The sequence below is a fragment of the Tyto alba genome, unplaced genomic scaffold (genome assembly GCF_018691265.1).
Source record: "Tyto alba isolate M040663 unplaced genomic scaffold, T.alba_DEE_v4.0 Super-Scaffold_13, whole genome shotgun sequence".
Classification (NCBI taxonomy): domain Eukaryota; kingdom Metazoa; phylum Chordata; class Aves; order Strigiformes; family Tytonidae; genus Tyto; species Tyto alba.
In genome coordinates this window covers 17274681-17302176 of record NW_024881275.1, presented here as the reverse complement: position 1 = coordinate 17302176, position 27496 = coordinate 17274681, and the positions used below count along the sequence as shown (strand labels likewise).

At 41.5% G+C, this 27496-nt stretch overlaps 1 protein-coding gene across 1 annotated transcript in view; it reads left to right on the top strand.

Moving 5' to 3' along the window:
• Positions 1 to 27496, top strand: part of DGKQ (diacylglycerol kinase theta) — a 98615-nt gene that overhangs the window by 8476 nt on the left and 62643 nt on the right. Inside the window, exons 2-3 of the mRNA XM_033000993.2 lie at positions 15266 to 15345; positions 27085 to 27184. Of these exons, the coding sequence (XP_032856884.2) occupies positions 15266 to 15345; positions 27085 to 27184 (180 nt within the window). The remainder of the gene's footprint in view (positions 1 to 15265; positions 15346 to 27084; positions 27185 to 27496) is intronic.

Here is a 27496-nt window from a genome sequence, read left to right as displayed (position 1 = left end):
AATTGCTAAGATTCCTCTAAGCACGAAGAGGGCATGAGGGAAGGATCCGAACATAAAGTGAAAAGGCTAGTCGTGCTTGAGGCTGTGGATGCTCTCTTTCAGAATAAAAAATGCCTTTTGTAAGATGAAGAATTTTCTTCAGAATCTAGTTAGGATGCTAGAGTGAGTGTAAATCATTGCACATATAGATTTGCATAGGAAATTGATTAAGACCAGCAATTCTGGAATATATCTGCTATAGAAAGAAAACCTTAGACTTGAAGTAAAGGTGTGGGCTGAGTAGGATGACCAAGCAGAAAGTGCTTTTTCACATTAAACCTCTCCTTAAAACAGTGTTTATACAGAGGACTGGAAATGCTGATTTCAAACTTCTTGGGTATTCACAAATTTTCAGAGAATTTAAAACTCATAAGACACTTCTGCAAGTTGTTTCACAAATTTTGGTGGCCATAGATGCTATTGGATGCACTGGTGGCATAGTATCACACTGTACCAGTTGTGTCTGGCAGGCGTGCATATGAGCTGTGAGCAATGTGTCTGTGCTCACTGCTTAAGTGTTGTCACTAGTTGTAATATCAGTCCTTCCAAAAGTAATCACAACCCCTTTATCCTAGAAGAGGTTGAAACTGGAGGGAAATGGTGCTTGCAATTATGTTTGATGCTCAGACCCTCTGTCTGTATGCTGGGCAGACTTAACTCTGCGTATAGAAGATGCTGAGTGAGAAACCAAGCATCTGAGCCAAAATGAGGAGGTGTGAAAGAAGAAACGTAACCTTAAAACCAAGAACAATTGAAAAGATTCAGGAGGAACAAGTAGATTATTTTAAAAATAAATTATCCTCCCCTTCCTTTTCCCAAGTCTGGAAAGATAATGACAATATACTATACTTATTCAGCACTTTTGCTCTGTGTAACTTTTTTCTGAATACAGTCTCATGGGAAGCCTTAAGAACCTTTCAGCACGCATTGGTAATTCATGTATGTGAATTAATAGCGGATTATGTTACATAATAAATTAAGAACAAGTGCTGCAAGAACTTGCCCTGCCAGTCTGATTGATTAAAAAAAAACACCAAACACCAACAAACCAAAATAAACAAAACCTTGAGAAGAATTTATAGTTTCTTAGGGGTAGATTTTGAATTTTACTGTGCTCTAAACAGAGCTATTGCACCTTGAAAGTTCTGGTGTACTCCTAAGTGGTGTATATAACTTGGCATTGCAGGTTTCTGCTCTCCAAATAGATATGAATGCTCAATTTGTGTGAATTATATATGATCTTACTCATGTGACAGAGACTGTTCTTTAAATTCAAGATACGTATAGTACTGAGTCTCATCAATGACTCAAGCCTTAGTGGTGGAATTAAAATCCTCACTCTTATCAGGAATCTTTTTTAAATGCTTTAAATTGATAATAAAATTAAGAATGGTGATTCCAAGAAAAAAAAAATAGCACAGAGATTAGCACCTTTAGTTTGCTAGCCTTTCTGGAAATAGTGCCTTGTGAGTATTTTATTTTCCTCTGATTCACCACTGTGTGAATCATTTGCCTTTACTTTCCTGACCATGTCAATATCCTCGTAGCAACCACTTTGAAGAAAAAACTGAATGTACTTACCCAGCTGGCATGGGACCCTGTTTCTTTGCTTTTTGCTTTTTTTTTTTTTTTCCTCTCGTCTTTCCAGCTTTGTTTTTCACTCAAGTGCTATAGTTTTGTACACTTCTGTCTGTGGTGCAGATTGGAAATGAAGCCCTATAGGAATGAGAGGTACAGGTTGCCATGGTAACTGGGGTGTTGGGTTTTTTGTGTTTGGTTTTTTTTTTTTTTCCTTTCACTTATTTTGTTTTGTGGTGATAGGAAGTGACGAGATGCCCTAGATAATGCTGAGATTACTCAAGTTAGAAGAGGAAGAAACTTATCTTGGGGTTACATGTATTTAATAATTTGGCCTACATTTTAATTGTATTCGGTGTCTCTTAAAATTATAACCGTGCTGTGGAGATAAGTGGGTGCTACTGCAGCTAAGATTAGCAGTGGGGTTTAGTCTCTTCAGGATTTTTTTACTACGCTTTTATGTTCTGTGTTCAGTTTTTAAGAGACAAGGTGGAAGGAAATGTACCTTGTAAGGATTGCATCCCTCCTGCTTACTGGTTATATCATGGAGCAGAGGAGGCTGGTTTTATGTAAAATGCTGCCTGTTTCTCCTTCCTTGGTCCATTCAAAGGCTTATGTGTGTTTTGGAGGGAATTCTTGGGCTTTTCCCTCACCTGGAGCACTGAGCAAACTCATCAAGACTTTGTATGTGTGGTGTCCATTGTGTGCCCCTGGTGATACACCCCGTAGGTGCACGACTATATTACAGCTGCTCTGAATGCTGTAGTGTTGAGAATGTCTCTAAATCTTTGAGTATTGTGAGAGATTACAGGCAACTGTGTCAACATTACAGTTTTCTGCCAAAATGCCATCATGGTTTATGAAGTCCTACTGTGCATTAAATTCTGCTGTGATCTGCCCTGTTTGTTTAAGTGTAACTCAAATACTTATTTTTCAAAGCCGAAGATGTGCTACTGTTGTTTTCCCTTTTATAAGTGGGAAGGCATTTTAGCTTGAATACATCTAAAATTGCAGAAGTGTTAACAGGACTGATATTTGTAGGAAACATCTGTGTTGTCCACCTGGGTTTTCAGGAACCAGTTACTGAAGTATGACATTGACATTGTGGTGTGTGAAATTATACATGCTATACTGGGCAACCAGTGATAGTGATGCAGAAGGTGACGTATTTGAGGACTAGTAACCTCCAGGGTTTATGTAGGTTGCCCAAGTGTGATGAAGGTTTAGTTACAAGGATGCTTGCAGTAAGTGACAAATTGTTTTAGTAGTTTTCCTTAAATTGAGTGCTGGATCAGACTGCCATGTGGTTTTTGTTGTGTTATTCTGTTCCGAATACTGTAAGCTGCAGCTCTTTGTTTTGACCAGTAGCTGTGAGTCAGCTGGAGAGTGCTGATAAACAGTTGACAAAGTTTCTCTTTGTAAAGCATCACCCTGAAAGCAGTGAATTGGAGAAGAAGCTGTGGCAGACAACAGCTGCAGGGAGTTAAGTACCATGTCTTCAGCATTCATGGCACTGGTGTGCATGTCCTGCAGTGGTGGTTCTGTGGTCCTGCTGGGTCTTTCTCGTTACCCTCCTGTTTTTAACCATTACATGTTTCTCTGCCCCTGCTGTCCTATTTCACTTACAGAAGCTGCAAAGCTGGCACCTCTCTGGTTTAGCCACTGTTTTTTATTTGTGGTGAGGTTGATTGGATGGGCAGTCAGCAGCAGAAGACAAAGGAGATTACACCTTAAGACAGAGGCAGAGGAGAAGACCAATGTTTAGGTGGTCTTCAAGAGGCTTATCTGTAGTGGCATCTAGTACTTGATCTTTACCACCTTGGCATCTTGCTGAAATTTTGAGTTGGGTATCACTGGAAGACTTCTCTTTTCCCTTCAAGAGTGTTAGGAACTATAGCCTTTCAGTGCAGGTGCAGTGAGAGTGATCAGAGGTTTTTCTGTCAGACTTCAAGCTCTCTTGACCCTTTCTAGCTGTGTAAATGCTGCAGTCTGGAAGACCTGGCAAAAAGCCCCAACTGTGTTACATGGTCTGGCATCTGGTTTGTATGGGCAACCCTCATCTTCTAGCCTCTACAAAAGAGCTACTGGAGTGCTTGTTTGCCCTCAGATAGATGGCTTTCCACAGTTCAGAGACATTTTCAGGACCCCTGTCTTCAGCATCACCGAGTACCACTACCAGCCCCCTAAGATTGTGAGCTTGTGATTATTACTTGCTGGAAGGAGAATCAGTCTCTATTGTGTGGTGGGTGCATTACTGTGCTAGAACCATGCAGTGGAAGGACAAATTCAGTGAACAGAGGGCAAAAAGTTCTGTCCCTCCAGGCTCCCTGTGCAACTCCATGTTGTGAGTGGGATGCCTCTTCCTCTGGAGAATTTTCTGGGAAACTATCAGGAGATGAGCTGCTAAGCTCTCTCCTGATGTTGTCCCCTTGTTGTCTCACTCTTGGAGATTTCTGGTTTTCTATCAGTGAACCAGTGCCTTGTCCCAGGTCACTGTCTGTCTTTGTCCTAATCCTCAAGAAAAGAGAAGGTGTTGGTGTTTTCTGGATCTGAATGCAAGTTTGTCACTAGCTATCTTCTGTCTGTCTGAAGAAGAAAAAGCTCTTAATGTCATGTTAAAATCACACACCTTTGAAATTCTGTGCCCACCTTCACAGGTGGGAAGTCTGATCCAGCTGTCTTTCAAAAGGGAAGAAAGTAAAGTCTAAATTAAGGGCACAGCTTGCCTGCCTTATAGAACTTCATAGACTAGAATGATAGAATAGTTTGGGTTGGAAGAGACCTTTAAAAGTCACCTAGTCCAAACACCCCCAATCCCCCCTGCAATGATCAGGCACATCTTGAACTAGATCAGGTTGCTCAGAGCCCTGTCCAGCCTGACCCTGAATGCTTCCAGGGATGGTGTATCTACCACCTCTCTGGGCCTGTTCAGTGTTTCACCACCCTCATCATAAAAAATTTCTTTCTTACATCTAGTCTGAATCTATCCTCTTTTAGTTTAAAACTATTACTCCCTGTCCTATTGCAACAGGCCGTACTAAAAAGTCTGTTCCCATCTTTCTTTTAAGTCCTCTCTGAATGGCTGCAATAATGTTTCCCTGGAGCCTTCTCCAGGCTGAATAACCCCAACTCTCTCAGCCTTTCCTCACAGGAGAGGTGTTCCATCCCTCTGCTCACTTTTGTGGCCCTCCTCTGGACCCACTCTAACAGGTCCACGTCCTTCCTGTACTGAGGGTCCCAGAGCTGGACACAGTACTCAGGGTGGGGTCTCACCAGAGCAGAGGGCCAAAATCACCTCTCAACCTTCTGGTCATGCTTATTTTGATGCAGCCCAGGATACAGTTGGATTTCTGGGCTGTGAGTCCATGTTGTCAGCTCGTGTCCAATTTTTCATTCACCAATACCCCCAAGCCCTTCTCCACAGGACGGCTCTCAATCCCTTCATCACCCAGCATGTATTGATGTCAGGGGTTTCCCCAACCCATATGCAGGACTGTGCACTTGGCCTTGTTGAACCCTGGAGGTTCACATGGGCACACTTCTCAAGCTTGTCCAGGTCCCTCTGGATGGCATCCCTTCCCTCAGGTGTGTCAACTGCACCACTCAGCTTGGTGTCCTCTGCAAACCTGCTTGAGGGTGCACTCAATCCTACTGTCTGTGTCACTGATGAAGATACTAAACCGTACTGGTCCCAGTACAGACCCTGAGAGAGGCCACTCATCACTGATCTTCATCCTGACATTGCGCTGTTGACCAGTACCCTCTGGAAGTGACCATCCAGCCAATCTTTTCCAGTGAAGCCTGTATTCAGCCAAGGCATATCATTATTTGCCATACTGTACAGCAGGAAAGGAGAGTGGACTGCAGTATATTAGAGTGGAGAGAGTGGACCCCTCTTCTTTGTATAGGCACAGCATATAGGGTGTCTAGGTTTTCTGCCGGCTATGGTTATGGCTTAGAAAAGCCTCTTGGCCAAATGGAGATGGCTACTTTTTCCACTGTGGTATAGCTTGCTTGTGCAGTTGTTATTGGCTCCTTTGGAGTGCAAATCCCTGGAGGAACTGAGCACACAGGGTAGCTGCCTTTGTCACCTCTCCAGCTGTCGGTACTGTAGCTTCACATGCTTAGCAGGACTTAGGAAACCTGCTCTGGGTGAAGTCAGGAGATGGGAGGATAGGAAGGGTGCTTTTCTGACAGGTGAAGTTGTGCTAGTTCATTTGGCAGTACTGGGCTTACTGTATCAGGGAAGATGGAGAAGCAAGATACGAGTTTGTTGTTAGACTTGAGAATATTTATAGCCTTACTGATGAGAGAGTGAGAGATCCTTAGGGTAGCCAAGGGGCTTTGTAAGGCTACCACCATTCAAGCAGACCTACTATAACCAAATTGGTTCTTTTATGTTTGACTATTCAAGTATATCATTGAACTTATTTGAGTGTTTCATTATTCAGTAGCTTGTCTTGTTTACACTTGAGTTGTTGCTGTTTCCTAACAGTATATTTGAAATACAAATGAATATGAATTCAGATGTGCTGACTTGAAATTACAGAGCTCAGATGTTACAAAAACATTTCTTTTGGGTATTTATACCTATAAAGAGAGCTTGCTCTCATGTAGACAATTCTGAAAGTAAGTATAACACAATTCACATTGTGCCGGGGGAAACTGCATTTTTATCAGACGGTATATGCTAGTATCTCCAGTTAAAGAAGAGGCAGGTATGGCTGGTTAGTCGGTAAGACTGGAGAGTCCTGGAGAGAGAGAAAGGATGTGACAGGTACAAGTGATCTATAAAGATGCTCAGTAAATATTTAGAAAACCTTAATAGGTTTCTATTTTTTTTCTGGATTTTCAGAGGAAGAGGATCCACAATGTGGTCTCATTGAACTGTAAGACAAGCAAAGGCTCAAGGTTTCTCACTGCAGTGAGAGGAGGGTGTTTTTTAACACCTGACTTCTGAAAGCTTTCAGAGATTTTTTCCATTCCCAAGAAGACCAAAGCTTCCAGTGACAGCTCTCCTGGTGACATTTAGTACACATTGCACAACAGTCTTCTAAACTTAAACTAGGTTGTGTTTTTGTCTGAGAGAGCACACTAATATAGCATACAGGTCTTTGCATGTTTCTGCTGAATTGGGAAATAAGCTGGCAAGGTCCATGTACTGGATTCAGCATTCCTTTCAGTGAATAGTCACAGTATTCAGACTGTCTGTGGTCATGGTCCTAAACAAAAAAGCTAAATGTGTCTGTGTTGGCAAGCTGCTACAATGGAAAAGGAGCTCAGTAACAAATGTAAAAGTTAAGTCCCACAAATTTCCAGTGAAAAGAGAGTGTTGATTTTGTTACTCATGAAAATAGCATCTACTTTATCATCTTGAGTGGTCTGGTCTGCATAAGCAGTCAGATAACAGTGTGTTTTAAATAATAATTTTAAAATATTGAGATAAAGAAAAAAAAAGTGTTTTTCTCCAATCTATGACTACTTAGCCTGTGGGCATTTCATCAAAGCTGTTGTCTTCTAATTGTCATATGGATCCCTTCAGTGATTGGAAAGGCGGTCCTGCTGAACAAAATAGCCTGCTTGCAGGACAGAGGAACACTTCAGAAGTGAGAGAAAACGCCCTTAAAGGGCAGAGGCACTGTAAGCTTAAGCCTGTATTTCAGCTTCTGTCATGTTAGGCACATGTTATGGAAGAGCAGTAAGAGAAGAGGAAATAACCTACTTAGTTTTGACCAAAATAAAACTTTGTTTAGATGGAGTTAGACTGACTTGGCCTAAATTGTCTTGATGCTGATATGCCCTTTAAGTCCCAGTAATTCATTGGAAATTAGAGACTGTTACTGTTGTCTTGCGTAACAGCTTCGAAGCTTTGGTTTACTCCCTGACTTTGCTAGATTTCTTGTTTGTTTTGCTCTGTCCATCTGTATGCAGTTGTCCTTCCTTTTTCCACCTTACTAAGTATGTTGCGGTAGCTACACCTCCTGCACTGGGCATCCTTGCCACTGTGTGCATGTCTCTACTGTTATTAAACTAATTTGAGCAAGCTGATTCCTCCATGTTCAGCTCTTCTGTACCCAACTTCCCTCCCCAAGTGCTACTGTTTCATGACTGTGAGCCCTGGCAGAACCGAGGTGGAAGTTAAGACACCTCCATGGATGCTGGGAAACAAAATGGGAATTTTGGAAGCCTTTCCAGGTCCTGGACTAGAGCAGTTTGGTTTGGTGATGTACCAGAAAGCAGAGGGGCATGCTGTGTTTCAGCATAACCCTGGGGAAAGTGACTGGACTGAATAAATATTTGCATGCCCTTCCATAGTCTTGTTTTTCTGAGCATCTTAGCAGAAGGCAGATATAACCGAGGGTGGTGATCATGGAAGGTTTCCTCTGAAACTGAAAGTTGGCATTCATGATGTGTGAAATACTAAAATAAAACCACACTGACTGCTGGCCTTGGTTTGGGTGGCAGACAGAAGCAACAGAGGAAAGCAGTGAACTTGCAAAAGGTTGCAGGTGGATTCGTGGCAGTGATATCTTAGTAGGGCGTATGCTACTCACCTCTCATTAATAGCCTACCACCCCCTTTACAAGGGCCAGCAGTGAGCTGAGAGTTCAGATTGGACATCAGCTGCTGAGGATTGTAAAATAATCTTTTAATCTACCATTTTATTGCCTGGGGTCGATGACTATAAAGTGATGTGCATGAAGGGAGGAAGAATATTCTTACAAGTTGATGAACCTTGAGTCAGCTTTTATCGATCAGGCAAGAAATGAAGTTAAGAGTTTTAGTGATGCATCTAGGGAAATATGTGCTGTTGTGGTTTGAGCCCAGAGGGCATGTGAGCACCATGCAGCTGTTCACTTACTCCTTCCCCTTCAGAAATGGGAAGGAGAAAATCAAGTAAAAGCTCGGGAGTCCAGATGAGGACAGAGAGGGGTGACTCACCCATTACAGTCACAGGCAAAACACAGACTCATTCGGGGAAGAAAATGAACATCACTTTAATTCAAACACTAATAAAGACAACACTTAATAGACAAATTGAGACAATGAGAAGCACCACCACATCCAAAAACACCTCCCCCACCCCTCCCTTCTTCCCAGGCTCAGCTCTGCTCCCCATCTCTCTCCCTCCTCCCCCAGTGACTCAGGGGGCAGGGGATGGGGGTTACCGTCAGCTCGCCACTCCTTCCCGCTCGGGAGGTGGGGTGACCGCCGCACATCCCTCCCCAGCTCCACACGGCTCCCCTCTCACTGCAGACAGTCCTCCGGGAACCTTCTCCACAGGGAGTCCTCCCCACGGGCCGCAGCCGTTCCCAAGTGGCTCACCCTCGCCTGTTGCAGTCCTCCCAGTGCTGAACTACAGCAGCGGGGGCTTCTCCCCTCAGAGTCCCAGCTTCTTTTAAGTGCAGCCGCCTGTCCTGGTATGGGTTCCTCCTCAGGCTTCAGGTCAACCTCTGCTCCACCGCAGACCTCTGTGGGTGGCAGGTGGGGCAGCCCTGACATCTCAGCATGGGATACAGGGGTCTCTGCTCCAGCACGCGTCCTCCATGTCCTCCTTCCTTCACTGACCTCGGTGTTCATCCTTCTCATAACTTCTCTTCACAAGTCCCCAACCCCGTCCCAGGTTCTCCTTCTTAAATACTTTATCACATAAGTGCAGCCATAATTGTTAATTGGCTCGGCCTTGGCCAAAGGTGGGTCTGACTTGGAGAAGCTTCTCACAGGGACCACTGCTGTAGCCTCCTTCCCTGCTACCAAAAACTCCACCACAGAAACCCAGCGTGTGTGCCCAGTATGTAATTCTCAAAAAAAGACTGAATGAATGCTAGGCATTATTAGGAAACAGATGGGGAGTAGTGGCACAAAAGCCACCTCTGTGCCATGTTATAAACTCGGTGTTCATGTACTGTCTATGCAGTGGCTGCTGCTGAGACCATAGGAGTTTCAGGCAGCATTAGATCTTCAAGAAGGCTTTTTTTTTTTTTTTTTAATCCCTCTTGTAATTCTTTTATGTAATCTATGTAAATTTATAGGGCCTTTTGTAGAGCATTGTAGAGAATTTTCATTTATGTAATACTCCTACATCTATCAGGCCATCCGGTCCAGTAAATACTCCAAGACAGGGACTTCTTCCAAGTCTTACATTTAACAAGATGCCCCAGAGAATTACTGCTTTTTATTTAGTTTTATTTATATTCACATTAATGAGCTGAGTATGTTCTTTAATGCATTGCACTTAAATTTTTCCAGAAATGAAAAATTTATTGTGCACTCATAGCTGGGAAAACAATTCTGAGTCACTAGGCCATTACTGGCTGAGCTAATGGTTTGTTCTAAAAACAAGAATAAGCCCTTTAGTCAACTAGGTCATTCAGTAATCTATAACCTTTGGTAAAAGATTAGAAGAAACTTTGGCAGTCACTTGGTGGGAGATAAAATTTGTACAGGTGAGCAGAATGGAAGCGAGTGAGTTACGGCACTCACTGATAACACCGAACAAAATGAAATTAATATTTGCCAGGTCATCCAGACAATATTGAGGAGTTGTGGTGTGGTCACGTCCCGTCAGGGTATGAAATTTTCCCAGTGCTGGCTCTGTGATAGACAGTTGGCCAAACCAGGGTGGTGTTTCTTGAGAGTTACTGAAGTTTGCTGTGGGTCTGCCTAGTGCATCCAGGGTATGCATGGAGGGAACGCTCGTCTCCAGGAACTTGCCTCTGTCAGTCGGTGCAGGAGATCTCTTTTTTTGAGTGTCCTCAATGTGACCTGTGGCAACAAGAAGGGTGATGGCTCCTGTGTGAGTAGCAGACCATGTCCTGCATGGAAGAAGGAGAGAGTGTTACTGCTGCTTGTGGTACTGGCGCAAGTTAATTGAGATGTAAGAACCAGAGCCAGAGAGGCAGTGGGCAGATGGCAGGACAACAAATGCTGACAACAGCGGGTTGGAGGAGGATTTGCAATTTATATGGCGGGTGCTTTTGTTAAGCTCAAAACAAGTGCTTCCTGAAATAAGAGTAGTTCTCTTGGATTAAAAATGCACATGTGAATAGGTCCGCAATGAGTCTTCTCTTAAACTGATCGCCCTTCCAGGAGAGAATCAAATCCGTTTTGGCCGTTGTGTTGACATTCCTTGATCCTCCTTGGAGAGCATTTTGGTAGCTGTACTTTTAAAAGTGTTTAGGAAATGTAAAATTAGACTTACAAGTAGTCGTTAAAATGAAAAATGAAATAAAGACTAACATGTTAGAATATTAATTTACAAATACGTTTGTTATTTCATAAGCAATTCTCACCCAGCCATTGTTTGCATGAGACACTGATACATTGCTAGAGTCTGTACAAGACATAATCCACCTTTTTCTTCTTTCTACTTTTGGGATCTGCTTTTAAGTCTGCCTTGAGGACAGAGAGAAAAAGAGTTATATGGAAAAAAAGTGTGCCATATTGGAGGGTGTAAATAGCCCTTGCTTTGCTACCAAGTGTTACACAGCTCATGAGTTATTTGTGATGCCCAACTTTTAGCATCTGCCTTCATAGGGAGGGCTGGGGATAAATGTTTTCGGTTTCCTTGCAAGTGTATGTTGGAGAGTTACTGGTTGTATGTTCACTGGGTGTTGCCGTAAGTACACAGTGCCTTTTCCTTTATTAAATCACCAAGTCAGACAAAATATGGTGAGTGGCCCTGGGAGGTGAAGGCTTACCGGCAGAGCCTGCTGCAAAGCCCTGTCTTGTGCTTGGTGTGGACAGGGAGCAGTCCTGTGGTGCCTGATGGCTACCTGGCTTCTTGCTGCCCTTTGGGAATATCTAATTTTTCATATGAATGAAGTAATTTATTTTTATTATTATTGAGTAGAGGAGAGGAGCAAGGGAGAGCTGTCAAATGTGGTTGCTGCTGTATGCCTGACCATACAGTTCCGTTCTCAGAGAGACCACTTGAAGTCCCCCAAGCCTGCAAGTAAACAATTTTGTGGATTTGGTCAATGTGTCTTGAAATTATGTCTGTTCATATTCCCTCAGTGTTGTATAGCTTCATGCAGCTTAAACCTGGATATAGATGCCTTGTATTCAGAGTCTAGTTCTAAGGCTGCAGGCACCATTTTCTTCAAATGTACCTCAAGGGTTTATATCTCCTTTAATCTAGGCTGTTAGGTACTTTTGGCAGTGATTAAAATGCTCGGCTGAAGGATTCACTGAGTGCTCCAGCTGTTCAAGTCTGTCTGAAATTATCAGTTTTGTATACAGTATCTGAAAGCTGCAATTGAAATTGCTTTGTTTTGATTTAGATGTATCTGCTGGTAGCTCATCACTGAGTTTGTATGTATGAAGAAATTGTCTTCCTATAAATAAAGAGCCTGTCCTTTTCCTTTAAATGCTTGTTCCTCAAAATTTTACATTTTACATCTCCTGAAACTTCATACATGATCTTCTGGCTTCTCACCCCTTAAAAAACAACAAATGTCTTCTGGCTGTCAGAACTTCAAGTTTAATTGTGTTGTCTCTCTGGGACTACTGGTACAAATTTAAGATTTCTCCTTTCCTCTCCCCTCCCCCCCTCCAAAATATTGTTCATGCTTCAGTTTGGCTCGCTACCAGATTTTTTTTTCCTCTCTTTGGGGAATGTAGGAAATAAAAACAAAATGGTGACTTGTAAGAGTTAGCTCACCCTCTGAGGAATTTTGTGGGACAGGAAAAAGACACGTAGTCAGAGCGCATCCTCCCTGACAAATTAGAGGCATCTGACAAGCAGAGAAGGGGTGTATGAGTACCTCCTGAAAAATGTGTGAAAATCTTTCATGAAGAATGTTACCATCTCTGGGCACTGCTGATCAACTGTTTGTTTCCTGATATTCCTTAATTTGATTCTTCGCAAATGCTTCAATCCTTCCCTAGAAATTTTAGGAAATTCATTATTTTGCATGTTGTCTTTTTCTGTATGCACTCAGTCAAACAATTAAAAACCATTATGTACCCTTCTATTTTACTCATCTGAAACCTTCATTCACCTTTTGATTTTACTGCTTGTCTGAAGTTGCTGGTTTGAATTCTTCTTCAGTATATTTTTCTGTGCCATGAAATGTTACCTCAGCTGAACCATGAGATGCTGTCTTTATGCAGGACCATGTTTTGCTGCTTGTTACTGCAAAGAGAAAATGGAGTGGTATTGTGTAGTCTGAATAAATGGAGAACATCTCTCAACATCCATGCCCATGCAAGTAGCCTCATTTCTGTCAGCTGATTTGGAGCCACCTTCTCTGAATTCCCTGAGATGTTTGTGTAGATCTTGGTTAACTTGTGTTTTGAGTTACTGTGTGTGCACTTAAAATAAAGCTCGTAGCCACTTGGAGATACTGGTCTTGCAGACTTCAGTTGCCTGCTGCTTCTTGCAGATCATAACATTTCTGTGAGCAGTCTGCAGCTCCTTGCTTTCTTCTTTCTTTTCTGCCTGCTTCTGATCCAGAAAAACAAGGGAAAACAGTGCCATTTCATGGAATTTCATTAGTCACTGCTGCTTTCTTCTTGACTAGTTCTCACCTGTTTACAAAGTCCTTGACCGCTGCCTGTTTACATTTGAAACATCATATTGCCTTTTGTGGGTTGGAGCTGTGGAAACCTTTGTCACCATGCTTCTACCTGCAGAGTTCGGTCCCCCTCACCCAGCCAGGTTCAGCAGAGCTTCAGGTACCACCTGTGAGACAGTGAAGAGGCTGCCTAAAAAAGTGGCTGGGGCAAATGCCTTCTGTCTGTGGCAGGGCATATGTGCTTAATTTCAGACTAGCTGGTAATGGGCAGGTAGCTTTTCTCTTGCAGTCTCTGCAGACCTGCTCTCATAGCAACCAGATGACCCTCCTAAAAGCATCAGTAGAAATGTTGTGGAGACCTGAGGAGAGATTAGGTTATATCCATCTACATCCATGTTGTGGTAACACATGTAAGTGATAGCATTCACCAGTTCTCTGTGTAGTCATACCTGTTTCCTAGAGCAGGAAACACATCTTTCGTTTGCCGGGATAATCACTTTGTTCTCTTTGGTCTGCTGTGTGCTCATTCCTCCATAATGACCACCTCCAAATGTGCTGGGCATCTGTATTTTCAGCTCTGGGAATCTGCTTTATTATCCCTTAATTGACTGTTTCCACCCCTTACCTGTCCCGTTTAGTCAGGAACACTATCAACCTGAAAGGTGCACATAACACTTCATAGCACCCAGCAGAAGGTTTGGATCTGCTCTGTTCCCACTTTCTTTCATCAGTGCAGTAATCACTCTGTATTCAACCATGGATGATGAGTAACTTGTTTGTACGCAGTAGGGACTTGCAGTGCTGCTTCTTTTTCTGACTTGCAGACTAATGAAAAACAAACGTCTGCCTACTGTTTACGTTAAGATAAATGCCAGTGTGAAAGGGGCCATCCTTCTTTTTGTGTCACCAAAAGGGAAGGTTACTTTGCATGTACTGGCAGTAAGCCACATAGAGAAGTGGACCTGGATTTTAATGTTTGAGTTGGCATGGGATAAGCGGAGTTGTGAAATCAGAAGTCAGTGAGCTGGGGAAGGGGGAGGAGAGGAAAACTGTGCTTTTGATGGCACTAGCACATACAATCAGCAATGGCAGTGGGCTACAATTGGGAAGCTTGAAGCACATGGGGGTTTTTTTCAGTTGATTGTGAAAATTAGAAAGTGGTACAGCATGTTTCTGAAAAGCAGGGATGTACAAAGACCTGCTGTGTACAGCAGCAGTTGCCACTGGCAAGTGATCTGCTCCAGCACTGGGAGAGGTCTGTGCTTCCACAAGAGAGGTCAGGGCCTGGGCATCTGTGTAAGGCTTCATACTTGAACTGGTGGAGAGTAATTCTGCTAGGAGGACTCTAAAGCCAAAGCTGCATAACTTATTAGTTCCTAATTAATGTGAGGTGGTGGGAATGAAATAAAGAATGCCTTGGTTTCTTTGCACAGCTTAACATCATGTAAAGCCATGGTAAGAAGCTGTGGAAAATATCACCCCCACGAGAAATTATTTTTTCAAACACTGTCTTGCTTGAAAGCATGCATTGTGGAGTTTGGGTGGAATTCTAAACTTGTTGCTTCCACAGTAAAAGAAATAATTAGTTTCTCTTGACTTTCAAAGCTGGATGCAAATGGTGACCTTTAATTTCATCTCCTTAATCTGTTATACTCAGTGTGTAACAATACTGTGTTTTCTTCTATTTATTCCTGTCACATGCACTAGCTTGTAGAATAATTTACTTTCAAACGTGTCCATCTGCTTTGGCTACATGAAAGAGCTATTTTGGACTTTTTAGAATGTTTAAAATCCCTTTTGAAATTTAAGAGCTCATTTTGGTGCTTACGGACCATGTGGGAGGGCATGACTTGCTGTAGGCCTGTAATGCATTGGAATAAACTCTCCTTCCTTTTCCATTGCCAACGTCTTAGTAACAAAACAAGCTGGAATTCACGCTCTACAAGAAGTGTGACAGTCATGTACGCTCTCAAACCTAGGGGAGAGCAAATATGATTAAAAAGCTGTGTTCCTAATTGTATTTGACTCCATATGGTTTTTTGTTTGTTGGTTGGTTTGTTGTTGTTTTTTTTTTTTTCACAAAGTCCTATGTTTGTGAAGATTTGCTCATGGTTATTTTATTTCTGCAGTTTGCAACTTCATGTCTCATGAAAAGTGCCTCAAGAATGTCAAGATACCATGCTCATGTATTGCTCCCAGCCTTGTAAGGGTGAGTAAGCACACACTGCCTTGTCTCTTGGGATAATAGCACAAATTTATCATTAATGAACATGGTAAAATACAGTGGTGGGTTGTTAATCAATTGTGTTAGTCATCACTGGTGCTTTTATAGTTGCTCAAAGGCGAAGTTGCATTTCCTTTGAAAAATCCCTGCTATGGGCAACTGTGGATAGTCTGTCTTTGAAGGGCAGTTTTTTGCATTCTTTAAATATTACTAGATGTTCTTACATGTGTGTCATTACCTGGAAGCCTCGCAGTAATGGAGTGGGGTGACTGATGTGTATCAGTGCTCTCAGAAAACTGTACCATGTGTCATACTAAAGAATAACTCTATACACCACCAAATTTTTTACAGCAATTACATCTTACTGGGAAAATGCTAAAGCTTCTCTGCCTAATGGAGGGACTGTGTTTGGCTTCTGTTGATTGCTGCATCTTAAGGATTTGCTTGTTTATTGTATCCAGAAAAAGTCACTGTATTACAAGCATAGGATTTCAAAGCCAAAAAATCACAGATCAGAACTTCAATTGACGGTAATATTTAAAATTTATTTATTCTGATAATTAATAAAGTACTTGCTTTCAGGTGCCCTGTGACTTTTTCTCCTATCTTCATGCTTAAGAGGTTGCTTATAAAGTCTGTGAAAAGTGAATCACCTTTAAAGACAATAATAGGATGCAACTAAGGTATTAAGAAGCTAAATTGAGGTGAAAACAAAGTGTATTATCCACTCAGGAAGGAATGACAGAAAAGGAAAAAAGGGGAAGAAGGAGATGAGAAATTTACCAGAGAGGTAGTAAACACTACAGATACTTTAAAGAGTCATATGCAAAAGTCAAATGAGACACGGCTGTAAAATCAGAATCGTGTGTATTATAGACCTTGCTGACTAAAAGCACATTTAAGGTAAGGTAACACATTGTGTAGACCCAGCAATGGGTGAAGGGGAGGTGATTCCTCCTTTGTATCTTAAAAAGTTTTACAAGTTCCTTTATGTTGTACAAACCTATGTAGAGAGTGAGATGGGAAAGTTGAAAACTGTATGTAACCTGAGTTACATGAATAGGATAGAGAGAAATTAGCAACTCGTTTTTCTTAAATTTGCTTTGTCTAGATGATAATGTTGTTATACTTTGCTACACACTTCCTCTTCCCCACAATCTTGAGAGATATAACTGTCATGGTTTGAGCTCAGAGGGTAACCAAGCAACACACAGCCATTCGCGCCCTTCCCCCCCCCCAGCTCTGAGAATGAGAAAATAAGCAAAGACTTGGGATTTGAGATAGGAGAGGGAGGGATAAGTCACCCATTAAGGTCATGGACAAAAGACAGACTCGTTAGGGGAAGAAAAAAAGAACATAAATTTATTACAGACACTAACAACAACAACACTTAACAGACAGGGTAGGACAGTGAGAAGCATTGCCACATCTTGAGAACACCTTCCCCCCACCCCTCCCTTCTTCCCGGGCTCAGCTCTGCTCCCGATATCTCTACCTCCTCCCCCAGTGGCGCAGGGGCAGGGAATGGGGGGTGCAGTCAGCGCTGCCGCTTCTTCCATCTTAGGAGAGGGGAGAGTGTCTGGAACTTCTTCCCCCTGCTCCAGCGTGGTTCCCCTCACAGGAGACAGTCCTCCCCAACTTTTCTGACTTGAGTCCCTCCCAGGGCTGCACCCCTTCCTGAGCTGCTCCAGCATGGGACAGCCCCACATGCTGCAATCCTCCCAGCGCTGAACTACAACAGCAGGGGCTGCTTCTTCCCATAGGATCCCAGCTGCCTTTGGGTGCAGCCACTGTAATTGGATATGTGGGGCCCCTCACAGGCCATAGATCAATGTCTGCTCCACTGCAGACCTCCATGGGTGGCGGGGGGGCCGCCCTGCCGTCTCACCACAGGATACAGGGGTCTCTCTGCTCCTGCACACCTCCCCCCTCCTTTCCTCCTCCGTTCTTCCACTGACCCCCATGTTCATTCAGATGTTGCAACTCCTCCTCACAAGTCCAACTCTTCCTCCCAGGTCCCTTCTTAAATACGTTATCGCAGAGGTGCAGCCAATTGTCTCGGCCTTGGTGCAGAGGTAGGGCTGACTTGGAGCCAGGGGAGCTTCGAGAAGCTTCTCACAGGGGGCCACCACTACAGCCCCCTCCCCTGCTACCAAAAAACCCCACCACTCATTCAAACCCAGGACAATAACTTAAGAGGCAGAAAGGTGTCTGATACATAGAAGGTTGCTAGTGAAACAGTAAGAAATATTGCTCTGAGGCTTAGAACCAACGGTAAAGGGGCATATAGATAGTGAGAAATGCTATTACTATGAATTAGCACTACTGCTGTTTCAGTATGCTAGCGATCAGTCATTGTAGCATGGGAAAAGGAACAATGAGTCGGATGATACAGGGGCCTTTGAGGGGATGGTACGTATTCAACTGGGAAACATTAATTTGATTCAGAGTGTCTGAGTTGTGAACATTTGTGACTGCTTCTTCTGTGAGTTTGCTTTGAATTTAATTCATTGCTCAAAATAATACTTGTTACTTTGCTTTTGTGTGATAAAAATCCTGCATTTAAACCTATTAATATTTCCACTTGCATCAGTTCTGGATGTCAGTGTAGTCTCTTCGTTCTTTCACCAGTCCCCATTCTCTACCTGCCCCAATGTATCAATTTTATCTAAGTGTTTATTGTTTACACATAAAATCTAACTGCCCTTGCTGTGCAGTAGAATTTGTTTTATTTGAGTGTTGTTGTCAGCCCTCAAACCTGTTTGCAGTTCAGGGTTGCTGTATTTATCTGCAGAGTCTTCTGCTTTATCTGTGTTGAGCTGTAATTATTATGTTTTGAAAATACTGGACTGTGATATTTTTTCTGGACAGTCTTATCCTTCTTGATGCAGTCATCCAAGTTGCATTAATCGTGGTCTGATGTGTAAGTGAAGGCTGTCATATGGGAGACGTTTTGCATGCAGGCTCTATCGAAGTAAATATTGAACTTGGCATTTGCTTAAAAAACATAACAGAGCAAAAATGAAATTATAATAATTTATAAAATGTGTTGAAAGTTTATTTTCTTAATATCTCTGCTTTCCTTTCATATTATTTATTTGTGAAAAGGTCTGATGTAGGAGGGAACATTGTTTTTTTTTTTTTTTCTGATTGTTCTTTCTAGTATATCAATACTCACTGTATTACAGAAATTAGATTTTTTTTTTTTAAAATCCCCTGGATTTCATCTAGAGAAAATGGCAATTGTTAAAGCTCATCAGAGTGTGTGTCATTTGATACTAAGTCAAACTGTCAGAGAATAATTTTTCAGCAGATGTTTCATGGAAACTTTTATTCCTGAGAGTAGGGTTTCCTTCCCAGGGTCAAGTAAAGGGCCACAGAGTCACGAGCATGCCATGGCTGCATCCAGCCTCAGATTATTCTTGATGAGTTTACTCTTAAGTGTGCCCTAAGAATTTTTTTGCACTCTTGGTAATCATTGTCACCTGCATTTAGTATTCCAAACTGGATCCAGGTTGTGATGTTTCAAAATGAGACTTAATGGATCAGTCTTCTGAACAAGTTTGTGTTTTTATGGTTTGCAGGGGATATGATTTATTTCACTAGTAAGGTCTCAGCAACTTTTCCAAATTCAAACACTCTCCCCCCTACATTCCCATGAGTATTTGCCTACTCTGCAGTATGTGTAAAAAAACAAAGCAAAACAAAACCAACCAACCAAACCAAACCAACAATCCCCCCTGCCCCCAAAGTGCAAACACAAAAAAAAAAAAACAAAACAAAAACAAAAAAAAAAACACGAAAAAACAAACACCCCCAAAACACCCAACACACAGTAAAAACCAAAGCAACAGTGGAAACAAGTCTTCTTTAATGGGGTGTGAAACATGAAGTTTTATTTTCCTTTGTTAGATTGTAATTGAAAGTGTATTACAAGTTTTTTATCCCTTAGATTTGCCATAGAAGTGTGTGTTTTCTGTATAACTGTTCTTTGAAAACTAAATGAAAATGAGAGTATTTTTAGTGAAGTTAGGCATTTGCTATGCTTGTTTTTCCTCACTGTTGTGTTGGTGCATTGCTTTAATGTTTCTAAACATTTCCACTTCAAGAAGTGTTGATAGGCTGCTCATGAAACTTTCTTGTGTGCTTTTGTTCTGAAAACCAGGTTGTCTAGAATGGAAAAATTCCAGTTTAGGTCATCAGCTTCTTTTGAAGCTTTCCATGCTAAAAATAAAACCCAGCTTTGTAGTTCAGAACATGGATAGCTGCTGCGTTCACGGGTTGTGATAGTGGAAGGGGAGGTTGCGGTGCTCACAGAGGTCTCTGCTTGGGCAAGTAGGTGCTGCCCTTGCCTGCTGACCTGAGCCTCTCCCTCTGGCCACTGGATCCAGCTGTGTGCAGGTGGTTATTTGGGTCAGTTCCCCATGAACTGAAAGTAGAGGAGAGGGAAAGATACTTGGGTTAGGGTAAGTCACACTAGCCCCCCAGCATCTTATTTTTCTGCAGCTGAATGAGTTCTCTACTGGAACACAACTTCTTTTTTGTTTTCTTTTTCTCTCTACTTCTGTTCCCTGCCCAAGAAGCAATGGGAAGGTCCAATGAAATGCAAGACAAAGACCATCAAGGTTTGGTTACTGGTTCACTTGCCTTGGAATAATAAATCCCCCAGTCTCATTCAGCTGTCAGAAATGTCTGATGGATTTTTGTGTGACTGCCTCAGAGAATTGGCTTTTAAGGAATTTTGTTGCAAGTGGCTCATAGACATTTTAACAAATGGGAAAGAGCTTGGCAAGCTGCAAAGGAGAATTTGGTGTGCTTAGATTGGGGGAGAGTTCTAGAGAGAGTATAGGGGAAAGAAAAATCAGAATCCAATTTTGGAAAGTCATTCCTTGGTGGTCATTGCAAGTGTTGGAGGTTTTATAACAACATGTGTTAAAAAATGCTGCAATTAATGCTTGCTGAACTTTTACTGCTTCTGCCAGCAGACTGTCATAGAAGACAGGCTGAAATGCAATGTTTATGAATAAGCTGTGTGGCATATTACTGTATATTTGGCATGCATCAGTCAAGGGACCTTTTATCCTGCCTCTCTTGTATGGACTTGAATCTGTCACACGAGCGTGACTTCACAAATACATGCTTAATATTTTTCCTCTTATATATTATAAAGACAAGTTTGGGAGTGTTCTTTCTTTTCTCTCTTTTTCCCCATGTAATTGTCCGTGATAATGAGGCTTTGCTGGTGTGAGAGTTTTTTCACAGGACATAATAACAATCACTGAACCCCAAGCTGATCTTTTAGCAGGGCCTGTTGTGATAGCACAAGGGGGTGATGGTTTTAAACCAAAAGAGGACAGATTCAGACTAGATATAAGGAAGAGATTTTTTTACAAGGAGCGTAATGAAACATTGGAACAGATTACCAAGAGAGGTGGTAGATCCCCATGCCTGGAAACATTCAAGGTCAGTTTGGATGGGGCTCTGAGCAACCTGATCTAGTTGAAGATGTCCATGCTCATTGTAGGGAGTTTGGACTGGATGACATTTAAAGGTCCCTTCCAACTCAAACTCTTCTATGATTCTATGATTTTACCAGTGCGCTTGCTGGATACCCCTAACCGCCTTCACCAAGAAGGTCCATCTCTAGTTGTTCAACACTTGAACCATATGTGCATTGTTTCAGCAAGGCAGCTATTTGACATGTAGCAGCCACATGACATAGTTCAGAAGGCAAATGAGGTGTAAAACTGTTTGCCAGTAATTCTGGCACTGCACCAAGGTTTCTTCCTTTCCCTCACCAAAGTGATAGTCCCTTTAACTCTGAGGTTAAAGGGGAGGGCTAGCACCCCATAGTTCGTAAACTCAGGAGAGTTTATTACGCTCTCTTGAAACATGATGAAAGCTGCCTGGTAGCCTGCAAACTTCCAGACAAGCCCTTTAGCTGTATCAATGACTCCTTGGGTTCAGAAGTGGTATCGTATGTCGCTGTGTTTGTTTCTTTTAATTCTTAATCTTTATCTTGATAAAAGGAGATGGACATTGATCTCCTCAGTAGCAGTAAAAGCAAGGAATGACTGTCATTTGCATATAGTTTTCTCTTTCCATTACAAAAAATGCTAGTCCAAGCAACTATTAATTGCAGTGGAAAGCTCTTAAACAAGTATTTTCTAGTAGAAGTATCATATATTCCTGATTTGAAATGATACGGAATTCACTGTATAGTTCCTATCACAGAGAGTCCTTGAGAGCTTGTAGATAAGGCTTAATGTCCTGTTACAGAGATCTGTAGAATGGAGAAAAAAGTTCCTGGATATGGTGAGGCTGCTGAAGGGGGAATATAGATGCATATGGACTGCATATGGATGTGTACATTATTCTCTTGCATTAGCCCAAATTAAAGTGTTGATAACCAAGTATTTGATTTTCTTGTCTCTCCTGTCCTGTGATATGTTGAGACATCATTTAACTTTGTATTCTTATCTGATTTTAGGACTTCCACATGGAATGTGTACTTAAAGTTACTTTTTAACAACTGATACATCAGGGGCTCAGAAGAAGAGTGTCAGTTTGGACATAACTAACAAGTAGTTGACAGGCAATGTCCCTAAGAGGAAAAAGTAGAAATAGAGTGCATTCAAGTGCATACACTGTATTTGCAGAAATATTTTGCTACTAAAGCAGAGAGGCTTCGGGCAAATTAAAGGATGTCAGTACTGGGAAAAGTTGAATCATAAAGCTGTTAGCTTCTCTAGGAGAGGGGGTAGTCTGGACACTTAAGTAACCTGGACACAATAATCATGGAGTATACTCAGATGTGATCACCATATCTACCTCTCTAGAGCAAAGGTTTTTGGTGTCAGAATCAACCTTAGGAGCATTAGATAAGGAATTACTTTTGCACTGGAAACATCAGAATCCATAGATGGTCTTCTTGTTTCAGATACACCATTTTAATTTGTATCTGCAATTTTTTTTGTCACAGTCTTTGTGAAAGACCCAGTGTGACTACCCTTGTTGGCACTGCATGATGATGGTTGCTTGCAGGCCAGTTGTGCTTATGCTTGAAATGCCACAGTGTTTTTGAACTGAAAACTAGTGACCTTGAGTTAAACTCCTTTTGCTCAACCTTGGGAGGCTATTTTGAAAGTGTTTGTATTTTTATTTCTGTGTACCTGTTCCTGCCTGAAAGCTGCCCCACACTACTGTAGGTCCTGTAGCCCTGCTTTCTCAGTCTCTCCGGTGCATTTTATAAAGTCCTGCCAAATGTGAGGCACTCTGATATGATGGGGAAGGAGATGCATGGGTGAAATAATAGACACAGGCCTAGGAAAAGTTTTTAGTAGGTTGTTCTTTTTTAAGACTGCCCAGGACAGCCACTGTCACTCTGGTATTTGTTATATTTGTAATTCTCTCATTCCCCTATGAGTCTTGGAAGTCTTTGGCTCAGGATTCAGGTTTAAAGCTTTCTTCTGCCTGAGCTGGTAGAAAGCAGCTCAGCTGAGTGAAGAACAGGCCTTCCTGGAGCTGTGTTTTTCCCTACTGAGGTATCCATAAGGTTGCAGACCTGTGAGACTTGACCTGACCTGACTCTATCCACAAACCAGAGGGTTTGGGTGGTAGCTGGGCTGCTCTGTGTGTAGTGAATTAATCTCAATTGAAAAGCACTTAAATTCATGATCTATCATGATGCTTGATACCCTGTGGCATTTTAGGATGAGGAATAATTTTAAAAAACACTACCAAAAGAAAACAGTTGTGTCTTTTCTTTTTCTTTCAAAGTTTGGATGTTAAGAGCAGTTTGTTGCTGTTCTTTCTGTATGATGCAGAGCTGCTGTGCACTTGCACAGATTGCACTGCATGGGCTAGAACCTAAGCTTAGGCTTCTTTAGGATCAAGGTTTATTACAGGCTGATACAAACTTTTACAGAAATATGTTGCATTCTCTAATGCTTTGAATTTTGTAACAGATGGCGGGGGACAAAATAGAAGCTAGGATCCTATGTCTTGTCCATGAACGCAAAGTCATTCTGGAGCTTATGCTGGAGCGTTACCACTATACTTTCTGTTGATGGGCTCCTGATCAATACTCTCAGGGCACTTAGATGTCATTTAATGGTATTACTAGCAGAAGTTTTCTGTATATTTCTGTGGAAATCGATTTTAGTGGTTTGCATAAAGTAATTTAAGTAGTTGTATTGGAAAAATGGTTTTAAAGTCTCATCAATTATTAACTTTCTCTCTGTAGGCCACCTTATGTGTCTGTACTTTGCTGTACTTATATGGGTGGATATAAGTGAAAAAATAATGTTTCATATTCTGACATGCTGAGTTTTGTTTTTTGTTTTTTTTTTTTTTTTTTATGTACTGGGTTCTTGGAACTTTTTCCTCAAGAAACGAAATGTAGGGAGCTGCTATGAGGAACATGATGTGATTGATGAGTTTGTTATGTTGTACTTGTTCTTTTACCTTTCCTCGTTTTCCACCTTACTCCCATCCCATTTCTCACCAGGCTCTGCAGTGGTTTTCCACCTGTCACTTCTAAAGTAAATTAGAAAGGCCACTCATAATAAACAAAGTTTCTTTGGCTTGTTTCAGAAAGGAAGAAGTTGAAGGAACAGATTTTTTTTCCTTTTTTTCCCTTTTTTTTTCTCCCATGCAACATTTCAGTCGGCAAGTTTTTCCCTTCGCTTTGACAGTGACCAGAGACTTCAGAGGATTGTCATCAGAGTCTGAACAATGGCAGCATTTAGTTTTGTTGTCCTTCCCATGAGTCTTCTGGATAAGTACAGTCAGACCCTGAATAAGTTTGAGTCCTGTCAAAGTCCTTCTCACAGTAGTTCCCCAAATATATACTGTTTTCTACAAAATTCTACTTTGATCCTTTGATGTATGGAGTATCCTTTTTCTTCAGCAGAACCTTCCTTTGACAATAATGAAAAGTGTGCGTTTCTATGCCAGGTGTAAGATAAAATAGCCAGACTTATGGCCACGGAAAGAAAAGTTCTTTGTGTTTCAAACACGGGTTGTTGAGGGGATCGGATGCTCGTGCTGGGTGTCCAAAGCAGGTTATTCGCCACTCGAGAGCTAAAGAAGGTCTTCTCTCTGTCTGATCTCAAGGGAAATACTACTGCCTTGGGGACAGCTGGCTTCGCTGTGCCTGGGGCTGTGGCGGGAGTAGGGCAGGCAGACGACTTGAAGGTGACACTTGAAACCTGAAGACAGGTTGGGATCTGCAGAAAAGCTTTCCTGAAAAAAATCTCACCAGGGTTTTTCAGTATTCTTCTCAGCTTCTGTGTCTGGCTGGAATTGTCCTCAAGTAGCCATTCTCATTATCTCTTTCTGCTCTTGAACTCATTGTGTGCGATGAATTTTGGGCAAGTGGCCTTCTCCCACTAAGTTGGGATTGGACTTTTATTTTTGCAGCAGATGGAGTAAGAAAACAGCTCTGACACTTTACCTCCGGAATAGCTGAGCCAGGTAACTTGTATGTTACTGTACAAGTGAGGTTTGGCTTTTCCTTTCACCTGAAGAAATAGCATGAAGGTGCAAGAATAGTGGGCAGAGGGATTATGAGCCTTGAACTTAATCTGAGATAGTTTGAAGTTTCCCAGGCTCTCTAGGACTTCTTTCTTCCCCCCGAAGGAGGTATATTCTTTTTATAAACATGCATCATCTGACTAGGGTATTCTGGTTTGAAAAATAAAGTAAAATAATGCTAGCCAACCATGAACTTTGTGTCAGTCAGAGCTGGAGGGCTGCAGAGAGTGAAATTTCTGTATCGGTTGATGGGAGTAGGAGATGGACCCCAAAGCATGGTTGGTCTGTATTTTTAAATCCCAAACTTGTACATAAAGTACAAATTTGCAACTTTTTGGAAGCAAGGGTATTTTGTAATATGTCATGTTGGAGACAATAATATGAAATCCTTTTGGTAGGCTGGCTGGCAGCCCAGCATGGTAGGTAGCCTGGGATCCAGACAGTTTTCTGATCAGTCAGGGACTGAGGATTCCTCCAGACAACATGATCTGCTGAGGCAATGAGCTGGTGACTCTGCTTGACTGATCAGCTGCTGTGCATGACCTTGTTCACGTCTGATAACATAGGCATGTTTTGTACCTCTCTTCATCCTGCTTTACTCCCAAAGATTAATTCTGAGGAGGACTTGAGGAACCACATGCTTTGTAGTTTGGGGTTTAGTGATTTTTCATAATTAAACTTCCAGCAACGTTCCTTTCTCATTGTGTTACATCTGTCAAAACTTCATCTCACTTATTACTTCGGGCGTGCCTGAAGTACAGGATTGTTTAGTGTAACTGTCCCCACGTTTTTAAAGGTAGAAACACTGGTGGGAAATAGACCTTTATAACTGGAAGCAACTTTCTGGGTCATCAGATTCTGTGTTCCCAGCCTGTGTCAGATTTGCTGCTAGTGGTTCCCAGGAAGGCCCTAATATACAAGGAGAAAAATTCAAATCCTACTCGGTGACTTTGGAGGATTGTTTATTCGTATGTCTGGGGAGAAAAGAAGCTATCTGTCACTTAAGTGTATATTAAGTCGTTATTTCCAACTTTTTCCTGGAAATAATTAATTTCATTTCACACCTAAATAATTATTTATCAGCCTTTACTAGAAATACATATTTTTTGTGGTGCAAGAACCGGAAGATAAATCTGATATGTTTGTCATATCAGGAAGGGCATGTGAGGTGCATAATACTAAATACCTGTGTCACAGCAAACTTTTATGGAAGTCATTTGGATTCTAGAATTTTAAAGATGCAATTTTGCTTCTTCCATCTCATGTGAATGTCAATTTAACAATAGTGTGCATCTTGTAGGAAGAGTGGTCTCTAGAACAAGTATAAAGATCAAGTATGTTTCCTATTCTTAATTTTTCATCTTTTCTTTTGTTATTCTTTTGGTACCATCACTTCCAGTCTTCATTGTTAGTCACTAAACAAGAAAAAAACTCTAACTTCTTAGGATAAGTGAACAGTATACTAGAAATACATTTGCCAAAATTGTTGGTACAGCTCTTAGCAAGAGATTTTGAAATGTATCATCTTCCACCTACAGTCAACAGGAACCTCAGTATGGATGTACCTTAAGAGCTGGATCTCTGCACCATACAGGCTTTGAAGCTTTGGGGGTGATGGAGGCAGACAAATGCCTTTGCATTGATCAGCAATTGCAATGTTCAGCCAGTTGGCTGGGCTGTTATTTCAAGAAGAGATGAAAGGCATGTAGCAAGTACTGGACTGTGACAGCACTGAGTTTTTCAAAAATGTCTTGAGTGTGTCTTTAATGAATTTTGTGTACATATGTAACTATTATTCTTTAATTGTTCTGGATTCAATCAGTAATACTTAGGAGAAGAGCTGTGCTTCCAGGTAAGTTTTACAGCACTGGTATGCAAAGGTTTCCTTTGGGTTCATGGCACACTGTGAATCATCAAGAAGCTGACTGGCACTTAGATACATTACATCTTAAAACTCAAGAATTTTAAAAATATTTTTTTAAATAATTATTTAAAATAAAATATTTCAAATATGTTAAGCATCACATTTTTCATAAAGCATGATTTGCCTATATATTTGTTCTCAGGCTTAGTTAAGTTTATGTTGTATATACTGTCCTGTCCTGCATGATAAAGCAGTTTCTGTCAATTGTAACAGGCACTTTGAAAGTTGTGGCTGATAATGTCTTATGCACTCTTCATTGGCAGGTTCCAGTTGCACACTGTTTTGGGCCTCCAGGACATTACAAAAGAAAGTTTTGCACTGTGTGCAGGAAGTCACTAGAGTCACCTGCCTTTCGATGTGAAGGTAACTTAAAAAACCCTACTTGTATAGCCATCTGTGTGTTATCCAGTAACACAACATTTTGCCTTTGTTGCATACCTTGAGGGTATGTGTATACACACACACATAGGTCCTTACCGTGTTTGAGAGATTTTCATCCACTCATTTATCTTAGAAATGTGTACCTCAAATTAAGGAATAATAAAGCAATAACCTTCAATGAACCACAGAATTTGTCAAATGTGTATGCTCTTCTATATTTCCTCCATTTTACTTTGAGCAAGTCTGTGGTGTTATGCATTGAATCCATGCTTGAGATGTGCAAAGAATAAGCTA